This window comes from Cynoglossus semilaevis, chromosome 18 (assembly GCF_000523025.1).
Source record: "Cynoglossus semilaevis isolate Cse_v1.0 chromosome 18, Cse_v1.0, whole genome shotgun sequence".
NCBI lineage: Eukaryota > Metazoa > Chordata > Actinopteri > Pleuronectiformes > Cynoglossidae > Cynoglossus > Cynoglossus semilaevis.
Genome location: NC_024324.1, coordinates 4,758,278 through 4,782,197, shown reverse-complemented (window position 1 = coordinate 4,782,197; position 23,920 = coordinate 4,758,278). Strand labels below are relative to the sequence as shown.

The following is a 23,920-nucleotide window of genomic DNA, read 5'->3' as shown; positions in this document are numbered from 1 at the left end:
GAGATAAAATGAAGTATTGTGTAGAAAACAGTACAGTACAGTAATTAGTTCCCTGGGTCTCTGTGCAGCCCAGACCATTGGTCGTGCAGTTATATGCCTGATATTCACTACTGTCGTCTCTGGGTTAAAGATCGGCTTTTTTACGGCGTGAGATACTCTGATGAGTTTTAAACCTTCACCTGGCGTCTTCTTAACGACTCAATTGGATGTGCTGCAATTAAACAAGGTTAATCAGGGAGAGGAAACTTCTGCTTTACTACCCTTCTGTTCCAAGGCAGACAGCTGAACACACACACGCAAAGTTCTGTGACACAAACCAGACAAATGCTCTGCACTTTCCCACTTGCTTTTTACCTCATGTGTCTTCATCTTTCTTTACAAACTCTCTCTCTCTCTCTCTCACTCTCTCTCTCTCCACAGACAGCGACAGTATTTATTCACATACACACTCCAACATTAGCTCCACCGCCTTGTACTAATTCAACACACAGTTGTTCTAAGACTTTGTGTCAGTGATTGTGACAGTAATTACCTGCCTGGAACTAGTGTGCGCTGAGAGCTTGAAAATAGCGATCTAAAAGAATGGTGCAGGGTGGGGTGCACACGCTGGGAGACTTTACAGAGGCCCTGTGCTACACACAGGGCTTTTCTGTCGTCAAATTTAGGAGGAGCACATCACCCAGCTATCGTCCACTGAATGAAGACAGTTATTGACTGAAAGTCAGTCAGGGCAGTGAGCGTCATGTAAGGGCGATGATGCTGCAATTATTACTCCAGGTCAGAGGTGTTAACTGAATGTCTGACACTGACGTCCACTTAAGTACTTTTCACATCTCAGCCTAAACTGGAACTGTATTGTGATGAGTGTAACACTGACCATTTACCCAGAAAGAGGCGGCTATGCTTACAATTCACAAACACACACTTCGCAAATATTCTTTCACTCAGCAGTACCAAACATTAGTAATACAAAATATTTTGTTTTGTCTGACAAATCACTCAGTTTCTGAGATTGCGTTTTGAAAGAAGGGGTGCTATGACATCAAAGTATACATGGATTCTTTAAATTACACTGCACTGCCATGTCCATAGACAATATGTTGATATCTTTGTGGCAAGTGACATTGTCAGATCAACAACTCAAAATAATAAATGACTCTAAGTCTCCCCGGATGATTCCTTTTTGACAGCTGTAAATTGTTATTTTACACCAAGTAAGTGTTTCACAGAGTGTGATAAGTTGAGAATTTGAAATGTCTGTGTTTGGTATGCTGGCAGTGACAGGCTGAAGAAATGGCTAGCACATACATAAATAACAACAATAATAATCTATTAATAATAATGAAATGATGAATTACCAGTTTCTATCTGTTATAATTATTATTTTTATTATTATTGGTAAACCATGTGAAAACTAAATTTTAATTCTAAAATGCACATATTTTCCTAATGATACAATATAAAGTATCATTATTGTCACACCGTTACTACCAGCCTATTCTAAATGCATATTATCTCTATTGGGATTTGATGTGTAAACTGATTAGCCGTAGCATTAGCTGGGTGATAATGTGTGATTTTGATGACAACCCTCCTGAGAAGGCGAGCTGATGAAATTAGTCACCTGGATGGTAACAGTAACTGTAACAGTGATGACACCCAGTGTCACTGCGCTCTAACACTGTCATCACAGTCCAACAGAGGACTTCGTCTAGGTATTTAAAATCTTAATTTTGATAAAAAATCTGTTATGTTTTTTGAATACTGTATTTTTTAAACAGTTATATGCTGTCATTCAAAAGAGCAGTTTCTAAGCTGAGAGCTTTATTTATTCAGAAACTTGACCTGACTGAGCTGTGAGTTGCAGTGTGAATAATTAAATTCATTAAAATAATATTATTGTGCCCATTGTTTCAAAGTCAGTAATCATCAGTAACGTAAAAAAAAAATGTCAGTCCTACCAAAAAAACGAAGCTATCGTTTAAAATCATAAAATTTTCACACACGCAGCTCCTCTCGCTTCACTGTTAATGGAAATTATCCTGAAAGTCTAAATGACTCTGTTTCCCAGGGGATTCGTGACACCTCACTTTATTAGGTCTGGCCTAAGTTATTACACTGAACAGATTTCAACTTCACTTACAATGGTAGGCACTCAGATGTTTCAGTAAAATCTTATTTCTGGGGTTTCCCTACTTTTAGTTTTGTCCATTTATCGTATGCTGTTTTCATGTCCAAACTGCCAGCTCAGGCTCTAAATGACGTCAAAGGGGATCTCAGAGCACTGAGTCTGGCAATTCCCTGATATTTGCTTCTGGCCACACCATCAGACACAATTTGTCTGGTCAAGCTCCACTGCTTCCAGTCTGCCCCATCTTGAGGTCCAAATCCAACATTAATTTCCTCCACCTTGCAAATTCAAGGACAGCAGTTCACTCTCTAGGGACTGACATACCATTTGTGCCAGGTACAGTACCACTGTAATCTCCCTGTATTAAAACAGATATGCTGGCCAGACAGCTGAAAGTGTGTTGCTCTGTCCCTTATAGCTTGCTTTTTACTCATACAGTGGCACTCAAGCTGAAGGTTATTGACACAGCCTAGGGTTCGGGTTATTGTTGTGTTTTCCATACAATATGTAGAGAGCACATGCAGAGACATAAAGCAATATTACCTCTGGGTCTTAATTAAGGAAGTTCAGGTCATATTATTCTGAGGCTAAGATTTGAACACATGCACAATGCAGTAATGGTACAATAACAATTGAAAAAATCCAGGACGGGTAGCTTAGCCAGGCACAGGGCTGATTAATATTAGTGTCAGCAGTTTGAAAAAGCAGACTTACAAATATTTGTGTAATAGGCAGCTTTTAAGTACAAATTACCATGAAAACAGCACACAACTGCAAAGCAAAAACATTACATCTTGAATGCTGTTGTGTTGGAAACATGTTTTCGACTCAGGAGAAAGCATTACAGAGTACAGCTGGTTGCATCACAGATCTTTATACAAGAATAATTCAAGCTTGAAAATATCACATTCGGTCTGGACTCTCTCTTCAAATCTTTAAAAATGTACTACACAACAAATGTTAGGAAAAGAATGAAAAGTCTCGCATTAGACCTCTCCCATGTTGACAATCAAAACACTGTCCTTTCTGAATATTTAATTAAGTAATTAAGGGAAAATAATATTATTCTTCTAAGATCTTTCCTTTTTGTTTTGAGCTAAAGTGTTCTAATCTAATCCCCACAGACCATATTTTGATACCAGAGCTTCTGATGAGTAATTCTAGCAAAGGTATTTCAAGTATTGGCTCAGATTGAACCAAACTGATGTAAATAATCTATGATGCCAAAATCACAACAATCCTTAAAAAGGGCAGAGAAGAACTTTGTACATTTCAGATGGACTAGAGAACACAATGATTAACTGTTAAATATGTGTTTTTGTTATTCTTCCAGGATTAAAAAAATGTTCATTATCAAGAAAATAACATGGTAATTAGAGGTAAGAGTTCACAAAAAGTTGTCTTTCATAAACTCCTGAGTGCCTGAGCACATGCTGTAATGCCGCCGCCGACCAATTAATTTTGATAAATGCGACTGCTAGTCTCAGACCGGCAGGAGGAAGATTGCACAATACAGAAATATTGGAGTTGCTGGGGCAGGAATAAAAAACTGATCGTGTCAGATAAGGAAGAGGTACTGGCCAGAAAAAGAAGCAGACTTTGGCCACAATTGTTCACGAATCCCAAAGTAGACAGAACGGCAACTATAGAACAAGTTCTATACAAAGGTGTGGAGTCGAGCGTCTGGTGGACCGCCTTGTTTCAGACTATATCGCTGTCTGTGGTGCTGAACGGGTTCAGTACCACAGACAGCGACAGTCTTTTGCGTGGGGAGCGCTTTAATTGTCCGCCCTAAAAATAAACGAGTTTTAAGCCATACCTGAACCCCGAAGTCTGCAGAGAACCCTGATTTAAACCAAAACACAAACACGGTTATAGGATTCCGCCAGTCTAGATTTGGTTGTTAGGGCAATAAACTGAAATCTAATCAAAGTATACACACACATATTTCTAGATCGTTATGCAGTTACGTAAGATTATAGAAATCACAAACATAACAAAGACCCAAAAGCGACTAAAATAGTTGAAAATCAAACTTACGAGTGCCATCAAACCGTGTGGCTATTGTGTCCAGAAACGTGTTCTGTGGCGCTAATAATCCCTTCATCACAGGCATTTTCCCTGTTTAATGTCCAAGTCCCCATCAAAGTTATAGAGGAGAGACTGCAAGTCCAGATGTGTTAGGCGCTCCCATTGAAGCCGCTGGAGCTTTATGAACAAGCTGCTATTTGGTCAAGTCAGCACAATGCACTCCCTAGTCGAGGGTGTGTGTGCACGTGCTGCGCGCACCCGCGTCTACAGGAGGCTTTCATTGCGTGCGTGAACGGCGGGAGAGGCAGCAGCCCACAGGTGCAGTTCAGGTGAAAGGCAGGGACTGGCGTGAGAGCCCGAGGAGAGTCTGTCAGCGATGCAGTTATTGTGATGCTGCTGTATGGGCTCAGTGATCGTCCCTCCTCAGAGCACAATGGTGGGAGGCATCAATCTCTCCCCAAAACGACTGTGGTCAGGGAACAATAATAGAGCTGGACGTGTCAGACACAAAAACTTTTAGTTTGTAAAAACCCTGCACAATACAAACACGATCGCAACAATATAGTTTACAAACTGCCTAACTGCGTAACTGCGTCTTGAGACGCACGATTCATTCAAACTAAGGTGAAGGTGTTCTCTCTCTCTCTCTCCCCCCCCCCCCCCCCCCCCCCCCCCCCCCCACCCACACACACACACGCACACTATGTTGCCAGCATTTGTCACCAGAACCGATGTCTAGCGCCCTCCAAGGGCTCAATAAGTCACGACAATTACTGTTAACTTGAAGACCACTCTTCGCTGTTACAAACCCGTCAGCAGCACAATATTGCCCTCTTGTGGTGAAAACAATAGCACATTAATCAAAGATGACTCGTTCACCAGAATAATGAAGCACATTGTTGTTTGAAATAATCCACAGGTGCTGTGATACACAACTAGATCGACCAAAACATATGACATTATTTATAGTTTATAAGGCTTTAAGATCAGTCTACTGGTATCACTCGGGCAGTTTCCCAAAAACATTGTCTAAAAAAAAAAGTCCAACAATAGACAGAATTGGGATATCCTGCTGTTTATTTGTTTGTCCATTTCCCTTGTGTGTTTAAATCAAGGCTGTATGTCAGTCAGTAACCACAACCCTGGTTATTGTTAGATAAGGCCGGATGTTTGCTAAATTAATCTGTACCAAAGCCCATATGTGTATTAATTATTCATTCATTCATTTTCTAGAGTTTAATTATTTCCGAGGTCACGGTGGGAGTTGGAGCCATACCAGCAGTGAGCGGATGAGGGCGGGTTACACCCTTGTGTCAGTCCATTAGTGAGGGCCACATTAAGTCCATGTCTGTCATTTAGAATGTCCATTTAACCTAGTACCCAGTAAACCCATGCACTCATAGAAAGAGCATGCAAACTCCATACAGAAAGGGGAGAGGGTCACACCAGCAGAGCAGTTACATTTATGGTGTGAGACCACATCTGTCATCATGTGGCCCACATATGTGGATTATGTGCTGTGCCAATTCTTTAAGCACCATATGATGCACATTAGCAAAACATAAATTGACATTATGTGTGTCCTGTATTGTTAAAAAAGGAAATGTAGAAGACGCAGGATGTCTGCTTTAAATCATACACTATGCTTTGACCTAGCAGGTGATTTCGGTTCACACAATCACTGACAGGCCGCACACGGGAAGACATGTCACTGGATTGAGTCAGAATGAGAGAGATGCGGGCTTTAATAAAACATGTGAGGCTCACAGAGAGGCATCACCATAATATTAAACCTCCAATGCATAATTAAACTATTCAATACATCCTCACTCATGAGTCGCAGTGAGTCATTATTGCTCAAACTATTGCTCCATCACTCATCTGTTGTTGAATGTTGATTGAGTCGGACACTTTAAACTCACAACAGAAGTCACCATCTAGTGATATTAGCATAATTACCAGTCAGTCTGGGCATTGGGTTGGTTAACCTTTACTGATCAGTTCACTCAGCTGAAGGTATTTATATTTCCTCTGAATCTGATGCCTTCTTTGACGATACCACCAGATGTCACTAAAAGTTGCAGCAAACGTATGCACCATAGATTTGCACTGGAGTGATACTGAGCTCCTGTAATTCTCCCCGTCTGTTTTTTATTTTTATTTATTTTTTGTTTCATATATTTGGATTCGTACCAGATGTTTGTGTCTGTGTATGTGTGTTTGTACTTAAAGCCCTGCATTGTTTTAGAACTCCCTTGCTGGGTTGCAAAGAGTACACTGTGCTGACATTTTAACTTAATGGCTTTTATGATACCCTCTGGTGCCGTACAGGAAATGGACAGAGTTCTATGAAGATATGGTATAAGTTCATTTTACATACACACCCAGCCCAGCTTGTTTGTGTAAGTACACACTCAAAGCCCACATAGACACATACACATTGCTTATTGGTTCATTGGTAGGTTGTAGTAATGGTACATGAGGGAGAAAGTTACATTTTATTACTTTGTTTGGTCCTGATGTATTTCAAAATACTCTCTGTTCTGTTTGGAAGAGACATTCTTCTATGTGACTATTATGGGTTATTTAATTATTTTACCAGTGATTTTCTTTTTTTGGAGGGGGGTTGCAGAGGATTGGCTAGTTGCTTGACATATAGACTGTATAGTCCTATAAGGGAAAGTGAGATTTGTAAACATTTTTTTTTTTTAGAATTCTGGTCTCTATGTGCAGAAACAAAAGAAGCAAAAGAAAAAAACAAAACAAATCGTAGAGCCCGATCCATTGCCTCTTAAATTACAGCATTATGCCTCTGTCTAACAGTGGAGAGTCACTAACTATATCATGAGTTTATAATAACCACATCAAATCCATGGCGAATGAGTTAGAATGAAAATCTAACCTAATTTGGCAAGATACACGACTGTGAGAGCGATGAGGGCATCCCCTGAGATGAGGCCACAACTGTGAGTGCAGTGTGCTGCGATGGTAACATGCTCTGTGAGTGTGTAATGGTCCTAATTATCATTTAGCATGCCAGCATCATTGATGCTGTATTAAGCCAGTGACAAAACAGAGGCAATAGGTGAAAGAGGAACAACAAAGTGAAAGAGAAACACACAGAGACATCCACACACACACACACACACACTTACATCCAGCTGAGTGACATCTCTCTCTGCAAATTAGTCACAATGAATGATGTGTAACCAGCTATGACTCGCTCTGGCTGGGGATAAAACTAATTCACTTTGTCTAATTAGTCAAAAGTAGTAGGGCACGCTCCCTTTCCCCAAATACACACTCCCATCTGCCCACAACATGTCAGTTCAAACGGCAGACCTGTATCCGTATCAGTGTAACATTTCACGAGACAAGTTGCAGAGAGACAGATCTCTGACTCAGCTGCCGACCTTCTCTGAAATCCTCACAGCTCAAAAGCCTGCAGGTCTTTGCTGGGTGAGAACATAACACATAGTTTACTGTAAGCTACAGGTACTGCTTGTTTGCAGTTGACATCATAAAGTGCAGTAAGCATAGACTCAAATTTGGGTAATAAAGTTTTCTGTATAGTATAGTATAGCATTGCATAAGATAGCATAGTGTAGTGTGAGTGTGAGTTGAAAAATATCTATTATCTGTATAAGGATGCTACTGGTGTGGGGTCACATAGTGCAGCATATGGCCGCATATTTTGCATAGTATAATATGGTATAAATATAGCAGAATTGTATAGCATTAGTATTAGTATGCAGTATAGCATAGCATAGCATGGAAAAGTATAGTAAAGCATAGCATAGTGTAGTATAGTATAGTATAGCATAGTATAGTATAGTATAGTATAGTATAGTATAGTATAGTATAGTATAGTATAGTATAGTAGTATTTGAACTTCCACCTTGTCTGCTGCACTTTGTTACCATGGAGAGCTCCCATACCCTAAAGACAATAATAAGTGCGTGCACAGAATGCGGCAGAATGTAATAAATAGATTTATGCACAATTGTCACATTTAATACATTTACGGAGCGCGCTGGTGAATTCATTATTACACCATATGCTAATGCAGCTGGGTCTGTGTAGCCTATTTATGAGTCTGTGGGGAGGGGCCTCTCTCCGCTCGCTCTCTCTCTCTCTCTCTCTCTATCTGAAATGTAACCAACAGCTGCTGACTCCCGGCATCAGTGCCGTAGCCTGATATTTGATGGGTAAATATTCCAGGCGGAGCTCCGTGCATTGTTCTCTCTTCACTGGGGTTTGACGAAGCTCAGCAGCCGCATGGATAAAAGGTCGATCTGAACTTAACACGAAGCGGGGAAAACACCGTCGGTGCACTGAAGAAAAGAACATCGAGGCAGCTGGTGGAGAAAAGGAACGGGAGAAATAACTACATGGACAGTGGAGGCGACTTCACGTTGGTGTTCACCAGCAGATCGATGTAGAGGAGCGAACGGTCTGACAGTGTGTCTGGTCCACAGCACAGATCAGTGGAAGAGAGCCTGACACATGGATACGGTCGGTGTCTGGAACACGGAGCTGCTGTTGATGCTGTTGTTGTGTGATGGCAGGCTCGGTGGTGCTGTGTGTGTCGCCTGAAACAGGTTGGTGTCGCTTCCATCAAACTTCAGCAGAATCAGACGTGGGACGAGCAGCGCTCCTGAGGACTAAGTGAATCACTGTCATTCCCAGTTTCGCGCTTGACAATGACAGCAGCTGTATTATGAGCAAGTGTTTATCCAGCAGCCTCCACTGGACTTTCACTGGTTTCAGAGGGTGATCCTAAACGCAGCATCCGCCTGAAGGTCATCAGTTAATACCGGATTCCCATCAGATCTGTCTGTCTGTTTGTGTAGGTGTGTTCGTGTAAAAACTGTGCTTTTTCTAATCCCCAGACACAGACATTTAAATGGTTTAAGTCTGACCTCTGCCGCACTATTGAGTCTAAATACAACCCCATATGATGTTTATTAGTGTTATTGTTTAAAAGTATTTTTAAGAATAAGAATACTTTTATAGAGAAAAATATTTTTAACAACAATTTTCTAAATCAACTTCATTTACAAAATCGCTAAAAAAAATGGATAACAAGGTTAAAGGTTAAAAATTGACTTATTGACTGTATCCATGATGCGTGGTGACATGGTGAATTCTTAAGAATTCTTAAGAAGATGAAACTGAGCTTTGTCTTTCAGCTCACTCAGATAACAGTTTAGTTCTGGGTTTCGCTTATTTCGAGTGAAGGCTGTAGTAAAAAACATAAATTGTACTTGTTTTCATTTGAAAAAAAAATACTTGTTGCAAACAAAATGGACTAAGAACTATAACCAAGGCGTCAGAGAGATCTACACAGTAAATTAGATCAGAAAGAACCGCACGGTTGTGGACCAAAAAAACTCAACATCTACAAGTCAGACTGAAAACTGTTAAAAGAAAAGTCACACGTAAATGAAACAAAATAAGAACTATTAGCAGAAGATAATTGCTTAATACAAATTTTTTATATGTTGCTTAAATATTTGATTTCAAGTGTCTTTGCCTCCGTATTAGTGCGAGATCGCAGATGGACTCCCTTTGTAATGGAGCCAAGAAACGTGAGGGCAGTGATCCAGTCGTAGAGCCCAGGACCCCTCCTTCAAAGATGGCCCGACTGGAACAAAATGGAGCAGGACCTTCAACCCAGGAGAGGAGCCGACAGGGGAGTCCTGTCTCCAAAACCCCCGGTCTGGCCCAGAAGCCCACCACACTGAGGCCACAGGGCAAGAGCTGGCACAGCAGAGGTAATGAACTGAAGTGGGTAAAGGTTCAGAGGTCAAATTGATTCTGAATAACTCTGATTAGAGCTGCTCACACACATATTCAAATTGCCTGTTGTGTTACATCCTTTGTCTCTGCGACATCAGGGAACCTGCTGCCAGTGTTCTGTGTGGTGGAGCACAAAGAGAACCAGCTGGAGGGAGACAGGCCAGAGGAACACGCAGAGTTTGTGCTGGTCAAGAGGGATTTGCTGTTTAACCAGCTCATAGAAATGGCCCTGCTCACCCTGGGCTACTCTCACAACTCGGCCGCACAGGCCAAAGGTACGCAACACGGACGCAGAACAAATGAACACAAGGACAGGCAGATTGTAAAGTAACAACTTTACACTCTGTTCAGGTTTGATCCAGGTAGGCAGGTGGAACCCTGTACCTCTGTCCAGTGTCACAGATGCTCCTGATGCCACCGTGGCTGATATGCTGCAGGATCTTCACCACGTTATCACCCTCAAAATCCAGCTGCAGAGGTAAGGTGCAGATTTGACAGCAGTTGCCGGACCAACTTTTCAAATGTGATTCCATAGATTCTGTATTATAAAAAATGACATTTTTAGCTGTCAGTGAAGGCCAGAAAATACAGTGTAATTCACTGAAGTATATACCAGGAAAAAATTCCACTAATTTCAGTTCTCCTTCAACAGACTTTTTTTTTTCAAAGTAGGGCTGTCATGGGATTAAAGTTTTTAATAAGAATAATCTCCAGGTAGCTGCGGATTAATCACAATTAATCCTGAATAATTAGGACTAATCAGTGTTGCTGTATATGACAAAAACACAACATAATTTTACATCCTTTGTGACCAATTAAAATGACGTTATTATTAATGCAGCAAACCTTAGTTCTTAGTTTTTTGCTTGATAGGGTTGATGGATTTTAGCCATTACATCTTAATGGTGGATTGTAGAACCAGTCGTTGAAACTTCTAAAACTTCAGTTAAAGCACTCGTCCTCAACAGTATTAATTGCTCTACAGTCTCTCCATAGCTGCAGACTTACTTATTGTCCTGCTCTCAGTGAGGCTGGTCTGACACAAGCCAGGGATCTGACCTAATACTGAAGCTTTGTGTCGAGATGGTATTTGAAGATGAAGGTGCTACAGTGAATTTAAAACTCTTCCCCGCAGTGTGCCATCCCACTCAAGTCAAAATCAGCCTCCATGTGTAACTAACAGCTGGACACTGAAGGAAAAAGAAGAAACTGAGAAGTCTGTATTTTTATATGCAGTTTATTTGAAATAGCTCAGCAACCCCTGGTATTAAATTTAAATAAGTAAACAGATAAAGGGCATGGACCAAACCGGCGCCTGGTTTAATAATAATTTTTATTATTGGTTTCCTGCAAAGACTGATATTACTATTCAGCAGCATCCTCATCTTTGACTCTTTTACACAACTGAATTAAATGTAATGAGTGATTTTAATTTTCCAGTTCTGATGAATATTAATGAGTATTTTTAAGATGGAAACCAATAAAAGTTATTAGGCACCTATTATGTTTTGTTCTGATTCCCAGTAGCTGGACCATAGACATGGCCCACGCAGGTTGATGTTCACACATTATTAGACTCCATTGGTCTGGATTATAAATTTAAAAGATCTTACTGTACAAAATAACTCGACAAAAAATGGGGCACACAGACTGTAGGCCTTTTATATAAATTAGGGCTGTCAAACAATTTCAATTTTTAATCAGATTAATCACAGGGTAGCTGTGGATTAATCACGATTATTCCTGATGAATCGAGATTAATGGCCATTCCTGCCTATGACAAAAGGGATTATTGTTTACTTTATGATGCCTGAACAGAAAAACAAATAACAGCAGGTGGATGTATGTGTTTTTCTTTTATGTTGCGACTGTTTGAGAAATATATTAAAAAAACATTAAATCTATGAAAATTGCTATACTCAATAAAGGTGTCTTTTTACTTTTGTAGTTGCCCAAAAATGGAAGATCTGCCAACTGAGCAGTGGAGCCACTCTACAGTGAGGAATGCTTTGAAGGAGCTCCTCAAGGATATGAACCAGAGCTCATTGGCTAAGGAGTGTCCACTGTCCCAGGTATGAGACTGTTCCAAATGCATTAAATTCAATGCAGTGAAAAAAGGATAAGAAACCCCTTTTAAAGTCAGCATGAAAGCCATTTCTTTCCCTTTTTTCGTGTCCTGCAAACCAAGTCTGTGTTTGTGTCTTTTTAATGCATGACGCAGAGTTAGCATGTGATCCAATCAATAGACAGCGAGTCCAGATGTGGAGGTAGATAAGGTGGTGGGGCAAAGCTCTGGAGAGAGGCAAAGATAAGAGACGGTTATCTCTTAAAACGCCAAACAGCCTCGGGTGGTGCTGCACCGCCAACCTGTCTGACTCTCACTCCGTAGTATGTCTCTCAGCCGCTGTCTCACCCTCTCACTGTACATCACTGTTAATCTGTGTGACTATGGCTTTAGAATACATTTTTTAATTATTCTCCTATTAATTAAGCAAATATCAAAATAATTTCACATTAACCGTACGTATCTTTGAGGAGCGGCTCATCGGACTCAGAATGATCAACGTAGTCATGGTTTCCAGGGCTTCTTCTCAGTTGATGGTCAATATCTTTTGCTACAGATGTTTTACAGCGTCAAAGTTTGACACAAAAGGCCTCTCTCCTTCTTCTTCTTCACTCTTTGTCACTTCCTCTATTCTGCCTCTTGTTTTCTTGGAGTGGATTAAAATAAATATGAAAAGATGAAAGGTGTAATTAGATGTAAAGATTGCACAGGGTGGTCTTTGGGGAGAAGTCCCTCGGTGTGTGGATGTGTTTGTGTGCGTGAGTCTCTGATGACCTCTAGTGTTTAGTTTTATCTTAGACACACACACAGGCAGTGATTTTACACAGAGATGCACACAACACACTGACACACTCATCTGTCTTTATTATCTTTTTTTACCTGGGGGTCTTTTTAATAACACAGATCTGAGGCCGTTAATATCAAGCGTGTGAACGGCAGAGACGAGCAGGCAGCAGCTCACAACTGTAATGAATTTCCACTGTCTTCCGCCCTCTGTTACAGAGTATGATATCATCCATTGTAAACAGCACTTACTATGCAAATGTCTCGGCTGCAAAGTGTCAAGAGTTTGGCCGGTGGTATAAACACTTCAAAAAGAACAAATGCTTCAACGGTGAGTCTGCACAGTGTCCACGATTCATTTAGTATTTAGTAAGTAATAAATGTTTTTTTAAACATAAGGAAAATGACATTAAGAGATTTGGTGCTGTTGATGTTAAATAATAGTTTAACAACACAGTTTGATAGTATTGATTGGCAGATGTAAAAGAAGTCAGTTATTATAAGATGTTCATTTTATATGAAGAGCAGGGAATTTCTAAAATGTCACAGCTTTCCTATAGTTCCCATTTGAATTAACCAAAAAATGCATTTGTCTCATTTACGAACACTAGTGTACTAAAAACAGAACCGTAAAAAATTAAAAATACTTTAAAAAGTGTTTTTATGAGACTTTTTGAAAAACTTAAAAAATAACTTTAACATACAATTTATACATCAGAGAATCTGTAGTTAATCAATCTTTAATATTCACATTTTTTGTCAAACAGCATTAGGCAAATTACACACGAGGCAAAGTTTTCCACTTTAAATGTATTGTCTATTGACATGTTTGAAAATTCCAAGTGAATTATAGTGTTCAAATGTAACATTTTGAGGGCTGTGGGTTTCTACATTGTTTACCTGTATCAAGACCCTTGTAGCTCAGGTTAGCTCGGGTGTTCCATGCTCACAGCAACATGTTTTGCATTGAGCTGATACCGTAGGCGTGAATAATTAATGGTCTTCACGACGAAGGAGGAGCATAAACAGAGTAATCAACATGTTTCAGGGGGCAAGAACTATATTAGGAATATTGTCAACATAGTCAGAGAGTTCCACATTGGCACAGGGCGCCGATAAAAAAACCTTAAATAAAAACTTTTTTGGGTTTTTGGGCTTTTTTTGGGGGGGGAGGGGGGGGGCGTGTCCTAAGTACCTGTTATACTAATTAAGGATTTAATTATTTGATATTTATTAATTAAATGGAGGTTGTTTTTTTGCATATCCTTAGGTTATGCTGTATCTGTCTTTCTGTTTCCTTCACTAGAGATTGACAGTTTCCCTGAACAGTCTGCACATGTCCCCCTCACCCAGCCGCCAATGCCCCGGGGAGGTGTAGCCAACATATGTGCCCTTCCACCGTGTGGTTTACGCCCTTCAGGGCTGGTGACCCAACCGCTCAGCTCCCAAATGGTCAACCAGCAGCTGGTCATGACACAGTTTCTCAACCAGCAGTATGCTGTCAGCCGCATGTTGGCTGGCCAGGGTCTGTCTCCATCGCCACAGTTCCTCAACCACCCTTCTGTGGTGAGAGCTCCTGCCAAGGTCTTCTCCAAAGTCACTGAGTCTCAAGCTCCACAGCAACCGCCGTGTGGCCTAAACGGAGGCCCCACGGCTGCACCTCAAACCCAGGCTCCACCGGGCTCTTCTTCAGGACAGTGCGATATTCCCAGTGACATCTACCAGTGTGTGAGGGAGGAACTGAAGAGAGCAGGCATCTCCCAGGCCATCTTTGCTCGGGTGGCTTTTAACAGGACTCAGGTGACCCGCTGTTTTATGGTTATTATCTGTTGGAGGTGTTTGGTGTTGCAACAGTGAAGTTAGCGTGCTGTGGGAATACGTTTGTTTGGTGGTTGGCACACTGGCACGGCCTTTGCCGCAGTGCACCCCCACCCTGATGCATGTGTGTGTGTGTGTGTTTGTTCGCCAGCTTTCTGCAGCACAAAAGCTGGTGCCAGCGATGAAGCAGCTGCTCGGCCAACTAATCACATCCCCTTGGAGAAATTCAGTCTCCCTCTCTACCTCGTCCTCCATCTCACTATCCCTCCATCTTGACACATTTCACTCTGGCAGCCTCTCCGTTCATTTAGAACCCACCTCTCATTGCCAGTCAATCTCTTTTCCTAATCTTTCCTCTCCTTATTCTGTATCCTTTATCTCCCTCCACCATCATAGCAATAAAACGCAACATTATCTTGGTCCATCATCTCACATTGAACATCGCACCCACAGAAAATGTGCTCGTAGGATGGGCTGAGCCCATTGTTATTTTTATTATTAATGTCATCAGTTATTATCCACCCCCATGTTTCTCTGTTGCCAAACCCAAGGTGCCAGGCGTACAAGCTGGGCTTGATGCCAAGATGCCATTTAGACGAGATGGGACCATTTATCATCTGGCGATGATAAAGCCTCCATCCATTTGGAAGGCAGAGTTTGCTGGATAAAGTCGAAGATGATCCAGCATTTGAATAAGAAGGACAGCGTGAAATCCACTTTCTATTCAGGACAGAAGCCATGCAATCTGCATGTGAAGTTTGAGGTCTTTATTGTGTAGATGGAAAATAACTGAACATTGTCAATGTTAATACCGCTACAAATGAGCAATGTGGGAAGAAGCGGTTGCCAACTGAGAAAAGAAAAACTTTTCTCCTTGTGTTTTAAAGTTGGGTTTTAAAGTTGATGGCACAGTCAGGGCCCTGAGACCTTATGACTAAAGTACAGCTTTACATTGAGTGTTGGTTTAGTAATAATAGGTGTTAAACCTGCCCACAACAAATTTAGCTTGTGCTTGGTCTTAACAGGGTTTGCTGTCAGAGATCCTGCGTAAGGAGGAAGACCCCAAACATGCCTCCCAGTCTCTGCTGGTAAACTTGCGCGCCATGTATGGTTTTTTGCAGCTACCTGAGGCAGAAAGGGAACGACTCTACCAGGTGGAGAAAGAGAGAAGTCTAACTGGTTTCACTCCTAGCTGCAGCAGCACACCACCAAGATCTACACAGGTCTGACAGCTCACAAGACAAAGAAAATATATTTTCAAATCTGCCCACACGTCTACTGTATGTTTGGTTTTACGTGATTTAGTTTATGTTTTTTTATTTATGTATATATTTAAAATATTGGTTATATGGATAGTAATAACAGAACAAGGGCTGCTTTGGTGAAAATAAAACTATTCTTCACTCTATGAAATTACTGTAGATTGCCTTATGAGGTGAAACTACACAGGGTCCTCAGTTTACAGTGGACAAACAAACATATACATTGGATTGTGTTGCATTTGCTGTCTTTGGTTTGTGTTGGGTTTTTTTTTTTTTATGGCTACTGTGTTTAATGCAGCTTGCTTTCGGGGTTAATTCTGACTCTCTGTCTTCCTGTCCTTCTTTGCTGTTTCAGGCCAGACTGTCACCAGTTACAGTAGACGGAGGTTTGAGAACAGACAGCTGTGTTCTCAATGTCAGCTCCTCCATCTATGAGGAGATCCAGCATGAGATGAAGAGAGCAAAAGTGTCACAGGCTCTGTTTGCAAAGGTGGCCGCCTCCAAGAGCCAGGTAGTGGTGTGAACATGTGTGAACGTGTAAATGTTCGTTATTAGGCACACTGATATTGTGTCTAATCACTCTGCCGCCTGATTGCTCAAAATTAGGGTCTGTGATGAGTCCATTTCCCCAGTTAAAGCAAAGATGGCTACTGTGTGTGGAGGGATGCCCAGATAATCAAGTAGCAGCTGTACTCTGCAGAGCACTATCGCACCATCACTCTGCTATTGTGTCCCAAATTATGGCTTTAATAGCTGCCATACACACATGTGCATATACAATTTTCTTTTTTTTTCTTTTTTTTTGCCCGCAGACATACTGTACGTGTGCAAATTACACAAACACACAGGCTCACAAATACATTAATGCACACAAGCGTGATTTGAGTGTTTATTGTTCTGATTTTTATGGCAGCTCCATAAGCTTGTTATTGCCTTTTGTTTTGGGATAATTTCCCTTTGGTGGAACAGAGGGGGATTTTAAATGTCTCATTTTCTACACTTCTAGAACAGCTACAATTTTTCAGTCATTTGTCTTTATCTTTCCGTCTTTCTTACTCCTCTGTCTTCATACACCACACCTTTTGGACTCTTGTCTCGATGTGTGGAGGTCATTTACCGTTCATGCCAGCAGAGACAGGTGGTCGAAAGCCCTGTGGTTATTTGTCTATCTCAACGCTGGCCTCGATTTTACCTTTTACTTTCATTTCACACATCTCCCTCCCTCTCTCTTTCACTCTCTCTTTCTTTCAGTTGTTTGGCAACCACAGCAATGCTGGATCTCACCCTTCTATCTGCAGTGTGCATCTGGATGGCATTGTGTGCCTGTTTTGGGCTGCAGCCATTTGTGCTTGCAGCTGTATGTGTGTGTTCATGTCTGTGAATGTGTGTCAGCCTTATTGCAAACGCAATCATACTCTGGTTCAAAAAGTAGTTTGGCTTCATGTTTTTCTCCAGTGGGTTGTGGAAATAAGTTTAGCAAATAAAAGAAAAGTTTTCCTTGATTCCATCACACGGCCATGACAGCATCTTCATAAATAGATTTGCTCAAACAGTATCTTTACTTTCTGCATAAATGTGACAAAAAGTTGAGTGTTACAATTTGGTTTTTGCATAAATTCAATTGTATTCACTCCAAGTGAATGCTACAAGTAGAACAATCAAATATGATTTGATGTTGGCTGGGAAATGTAGCTGAATTTTTGTCAAAAAAGAAAGGAGACTGATTTCAGTTGGCTAGGTCTGTGAATTTGAAGGTTGAAGTGGTTTGAAAATTTAGAGGGGAGATAATATATGTACAAGGAAAGGTGTTGGTATTAGAGAAGACCCCAGAGAATATCTATAGATGAATGAAGGCAAGAATTCATGTTTATAATGGTTGGTGCAACAGTAGAAGAGACAGGGAGTAGAGCTGGATGGGTGGGGTGGGCACGGCTGATCTCTTAAGAAGACTAAAAAGTAGAGGATCATCAGTAATCAGAGGAGCCTGTGACAGGCTGATATATGACATATATATTTATATTTGTTGTATTTATATTATACCTGTTACTATATTTATGTATATATACATATACGATATAGATTAATATATAAGAAGAGCTGTAAAACTGTAATACCGTAGAAATCCAATGATCATCATCATCATCAGTCTATTCTGTGGTATGTTCTTAGAATTTTAATAATAACGATACACATGACAACAATCTCTCCAATTTTTCATTTTTTTTTCTTTTTTGATGGTGCGTTGCTATTCTTGTCTTGTTCTACTTTTATTCTTGTATCTATTCCTGCATGTTTTTTTATGGTGCTGTACGGCTGCTGGAGCCTTCATTTCCCAAGGGAACTCCCCAGGGATTAATAAAATTCTATCTATCTTTCTATCTAGAAGAAAAGATGGAAATCATTCCGGGTAAAGTTACAAATATTAACATAATGGTCATTGAATAAAAAAAATATCACTGGAATTCGTAACAGAATAGTTTATGGCTGTTGACTGATCCCTGTCAACAGCCAGTCTACAGAACCATTGATCTGCTAAAGTTAGCTTAATATCACCAGCCTCTTTGTTAAGAAAGCATCACACCCATAAATATGCACCGACGAAGCATTCTGACCTGTGGGTAAAGAGAGAGGAGCGTCTCATCTTTCTCTTTACTCACTGGTTACTCGGTTCAGCCTCTGTGTTTCTGCTTCCTGCAGGGTTGGCTGTGTGAGCTGCTGCGTTGGAAGGAAGATCCCAACCCCGAGAACCGAACCCTGTGGGAAAACCTGTGCATGATCCGTCGTTTCCTCAGCCTGTCGCAAGCAGAGCGAGATTTTATCTATGAACAGCAGAGCAGCACCACGACGGCACAGCAGCAGTGTGCAGACAGACTCACACTGATCAGCAATGACAACACACTGGTGAGGCAACATAAGGAAGTAAATCATTGCACATTGAACTGTTTTGTGAGATAAAACAATATCCCAGTGTTATTAAAAGTTTTTTTAACTATAAAATTATACATAACTCTTTGTTTGAAATCAATGCGATATATTATTAAAAACTAATAATATAATAATGTTCATAAAAATGAGGTGAAATCACGTCACAGTCATGATGGTTGGATATTTGAGTTATCAGTGAGAAACCATCAACACCACATAGAGTATATTGTAGTTGATGAAGGAAACTAATATGTTTTTCAATTCCCATAGCTATCACGTTTGCTTGATGGCACCACATGACTACAGTACATGTCTGTTTATAAAAGACCCAGGCTGTTACATTACAAAACGCATATGGCAAATACCATGACTAGTGGACCTATTACAGACCTGAACAGATCTTGATGTTGAATGGCAGCTCACCTAACCCACATGTTTGTGTTTGATTTTAATCAAATACAAATGAGTTTATTGTATACAACGATTTTGTCCACATCCCACTCTATACAGTATCTACTGCAAATTCAAGGAGCTGCCTGCAGCTAATGAATATGAATCATTGTCAAATACCATCATATCATATTACCTGAGGTCAAATTCCGAACATTACTGCAGACGGTACTGCAACAATACTGCATTACTGCAGACGTGTTTTTAGAGGTTTGATAAGTAACAGAGCCAATGTTTGTAGTACGTTGTACTTTGGATTTTAAACTGTAAAAACAAGAAATTACTTCCATTAAATCTTTATGCCTCTTAAAGAAAAAAGGGAGAATGATATTTATATCAAGCTCAGGAAATGTGATACATACAAATACAAAATAACAGTACAATTCTTTTAGCTAAAGTCGACAACATTTACATTTACTCGGTTATCATTCAGCCCATCAGTGATGGAATGCCACAGTCATTAGATTTATTAGCTTATAATGACAGGAGTGTCTCTCCGATAAAACAGTACAAAAACTCATTTCTTGGCTCTCAGCTCCTAAATGTTATGACATTACTCCTCACAGCCCTAAATGTACCACAAATACACCCATGACATCTGCGATGCACAAATGAAACCATCAAATTCTAAACACCTCGTGCAACTTCTACTCTTATTGCTCTTTAATTTTTCTTTTTTCTCATCAGTACCAGCGTAACTCCCCTCTGCCACAACAAAACCACCTTCAACCCCACCAACCCCTGCAGCCAGAGGCCAGGCCTCACCTGTCGCCACTGCAGCCATGTGCCGCATCCCCAGCTGAGTCCGAGGTTGGGGGAAACTGGGGGAACCTGCGGGTGAGTTTACAGAGCAGGGGTGGTGGCAGTAATGACATGGTGGACAGTAAGGACTGGGCAGAGGGAAGGCGAGGAGATGGCAGCAGTCTGGGGGGAGACTGGGGTTGTTCTCAAACAATGTGGGATAAGGGCACAGAAGGCAAGGAGGAGGTAAGGGATGAAGATGTCAGTGAGGAAAGCATGTGTGAGATCACAAGAGGTATTGAAGAGGACAGGTTGAAGGAGAGTCTCTTTGTTAAATGGTCTAATGTGAAAAATGAAAGTCAAGAGGGTGGAGGGATCTGTTCTGAGGCAGGCAGTAATGAGGCTGGAGGTGATGAGGTTCAAGGCGAGGGGTTAAAAATGTCCTGCGAAGCCCTGGGAATCCTGCAGAGTTTCATACAGGATGTAGGTCTCAACCCAGACGAGGAGGCGGTCCACACCCTGTCAGCTCAGCTGGACCTGCCCAAACACATCATTCGCAGCTTCTTAAACAGCCAAGAAAATGGGCAGCCTCAAGAACAGGATCTGTATCTGCAACAGATCCCAAAATACAACCGAGGCCACCAGCTTGGTGGGACAGACACAGATCCCCAGCAGGCAAACAGATCTATCAAGAACCAGGAGCTGGAAAGGGAAAGCAATGGAACGATTGATGTGACTGGGAAATGTTCATCAACAGAACTGGACTCCAGCACTCAAACCATCACCCTGTTGAAAGAAGAGGAGGAAGAGAGCATCTTATAGTTAACTAAGACATAGAAAAGCTAATATAAACGTGTGAGCCATGCCCTGCTTGGAGCAAATCAGCCTCTGGTACGTACGGTAGCTAAGAGTCATTTTGTATTACTTGAAGTTAAAGTGAAACTCTGAACACACTCATGCACTAGAGACTTGAGAAAGTAACTGTGGCTATACTGTACATATTGATATTGTTACTCAACAACCACTTTGTGCAGTTGAATATGTTTAAAATATTAGGGAGCAGTAAATATGAGATCATGTATCACTGTTTAAAATAAGAAGTGTGTTTGGTTGGCTGATGTGTCTGTACCAGATTTGCCTTGTAGAGTGTGGCACTGCCAGTTTGCTGGAATCATCGTTGCCAGTGTGTTTTATATTTAATATACAAATTTTGTATCACGTCGTCATTGAAGTGTTCAATCGTTTCTTTGGTCTTTTACAAGGTTTTTGTCGATAGATCAGTCATCTGTGTATTCAGTTCACTGTGATTTCTTGTTCCACATGAATATTTTGAAAATCGTGCAAAACACTTGAATTCTACTGATCGTCGAAATAAATTGATATGAATTATTTTGCATCAGATTAAATGAGCCAATCAAAAAGGCCCTTTTTGGACAGCAGCGGTGTGCTCTGTCTAAACAACTCATTTATACCATCCAATCTGTGTTCACGACACATCAAAATATACAAAGTGTTTCTATGGATGCATGTATTTGTATGTCTCCAAAATATAGCTATTAATGTTTCATTTACAAATGTTGTTTTGCTTTATTTGTCACGCATAGAAAAGACAGACAAAGAAAAGACTGTGACTGATTTTCTCATTTTATGCTTCACACACGATATTTGCTGTGACTGAGTAAACAAAGACTGTGAATAGAATATTTAGGCCTGAGATTTAGCAGTGTGAGCACTGCGAGCCGCAAATACTACAACTACACTTCTACTAATAGTAATATAACAATAATAATTCCTAAAACCTAAATAAATATGTTCCTGCAAATAAAAACAAATGCAGTTTTTCCATTTGCTTTGGTTCAGTAGCTCATTTAAACTGACCACTGCGACAAGTGACAAGTGTGCATAATTTTTTGTGTGTGTTACTTCAATTTCTGAATGTCCTTCTGTTATTGTTTATCATTAAATACTGTCAGGTCCTGTACATTTAAATAATTCCTTTTACTGATTCATGATTAAGACTAAACTCTGTAGTTTGAATTCAGCATGTATACAGTACCAACAAACAGAATCACACCAAGAGGTTTACATTATGATGTGAACGCTTAACCCTTAATGTCTAGTAAACCTACAGTAATACTCAATCTGCATGTCTTTGGATTTTGAGAGCAATTCTATCAGGGTTATCTTTTGTGTTGGATATGTTCTCTCACTTATTTATAATGACAATACTCACAGACCTCTATCAACAGATGTACAAGTATAGGAGCCTTTTGTAAAGAGCCTATACACAGTGTTCTTCATACAGAGTCTGTTAGTATTGAAGAATACATACTGGTGATCACTCTCTTATATAACTATGCCTGTGTTGAATTGTACTCATTGTTTAGCCAAGATAGACAGTGTTCCTCTGTGTAGACCACTGGGTCTTGGCTGTACCAGTTGATCTGTCTCCCTACGATCACACGTCTCTCAGAGCAGCCTTTTCTACCTTGCTCCTGTTTTCTGTTTTCCTCTTTTTAATGTGTTTCTCACAGCTGCTCTTTCTGCCCCCGACTCTCATCTGCCTTCCTCGGTACACCACACATTGCTCCATATTCTCCTCAGACGCTGCAACATTCAAGCTCCATTTGGTCAGAATGGCTTTATGGAGTAATTCAATAAAACACTGCTCTTTTCTGTCATCTGTTTCCATGACAATATCTTAGTTAGGGCCGACGAGAGGCCATGAACACCTCATCATCAGTAATATTAGCCATAATAATGATGATAATGGCGCTCTTTAAATGCCATGCCTGTGATGATGATGCAACAGTAATGACGATAATCATCATTACGACTGCTTTGAGTTAACGTTCACAACCACACAGCCCGAGCAACACACTCCCGGTGCACAAATTTGACTCATTAATGCTATTTAATGTCACCACTGGATATTATATTTTCATTCGGACTCATGCCCCATTCCATTATCCCTGTCCTGCTGTCTGGGTTTAGATTGTGGATTAGATGTTGTTTTTATTTTTCTCTTTCTCTTCATGTTTTTGTCTGTGAAGCACTTTGTGAAGGTGTGGGTTAAAAGCACTCAGATAAACTTGACTTGTCTGACCTCCAAAATTGCTGCAATTAAGGCTCCATAAAATGGTCTTAATTAACCCTCGTGTTGAAGCACTTCTTCAGCGTTCTTGTTTATCTATGATGTGTTTTATTTCTCCTTGGTGGTGAGGCTCATCACAACAGCGTGCTAACATGCAGTTACAATTGTTTTAGTTTTTTTGTTTTTCCCCACATTCTGGTCTTTCTATAAACATTTTTAATAACTTAACATTATCTGCTTTATCATAAAGAAATCAATTCAGTAGCAGTCAGGTATAATGGAATACATTTTCTCATTCTTTTTACTATTTGGTGGTTTGATAACATAATCAGAATATTATGGCTTGTTTTTCAACTTTAAGTGGTGGGATCTGCAACTTTGGAACTTTGGAAATGAATATGTACAAGTAGTGCCTTGTTTATTGTTTGCAGCGCATTTGATATCCATACTGGTTTCAAAAAATCACAACGATAACCTGATGATGCAGCACAAAAGGCAGTTGGAACCACTGTGAATAAACCAGGTGATTAGGAAAGAATACATCACGAATCAATCCCTTAATTTGAAACTTGTATAAGCAGTATGATAACACGTTTCAAAACTTTATTCTGGAGTTTTTTTATATATCCTTTGTAAGAATTGTTTGTCCTAAAGTGGGTGAAATAATTGCTGGCATATAAACTATCTTTAGGAGTTGTCAGAATGAATAACTTGTATTAATAAAATGTGTTTGTAAAAGCTGAGAACCATAATTCTAAAGACGTCTAAAATGTTTACTCTAAAGATACATTCAGATTCCCTAAAAGGTCAAAACACCT

The 23,920-nt window shown here is 40.3% G+C and overlaps 1 protein-coding gene across 4 annotated transcripts in view; it reads left to right on the top strand.

Annotated features, from left to right (window-relative positions):
* satb1a (SATB homeobox 1a) overlaps positions 1–23,769 on the top strand; it is a 47,085-nt gene extending 23,316 nt beyond the window's left edge. Inside the window, exons 6-16 of one of the 4 annotated variants that reach the window (XM_017041279.2) lie at positions 8,328–9,011; positions 9,710–9,939; positions 10,063–10,239; positions 10,316–10,442; positions 11,913–12,036; positions 13,032–13,143; positions 14,119–14,612; positions 15,656–15,853; positions 16,248–16,403; positions 18,590–18,793; positions 19,955–23,769. In XM_017041279.2, coding sequence (XP_016896768.1) covers positions 9,723–9,939; positions 10,063–10,239; positions 10,316–10,442; positions 11,913–12,036; positions 13,032–13,143; positions 14,119–14,612; positions 15,656–15,853; positions 16,248–16,403; positions 18,590–18,793; positions 19,955–20,830 — 2,685 coding nt within the window. In that variant the 5' untranslated portion in view covers positions 8,328–9,011; positions 9,710–9,722 and the 3' untranslated portion in view covers positions 20,831–23,769. Of the gene's footprint in view, positions 1–8,327; positions 9,016–9,709; positions 9,940–10,062; positions 10,240–10,315; positions 10,443–11,912; positions 12,037–13,031; positions 13,144–14,118; positions 14,613–15,655; positions 15,854–16,247; positions 16,404–18,589; positions 18,794–19,954 lie in introns of all 4 variants that reach the window. The other 3 variants (XM_017041282.2, XM_017041277.2, XM_017041280.2) reach the window with 3 other exon arrangements.
* The last annotated feature ends 151 nt before the right edge of the window (positions 23,770–23,920 follow it).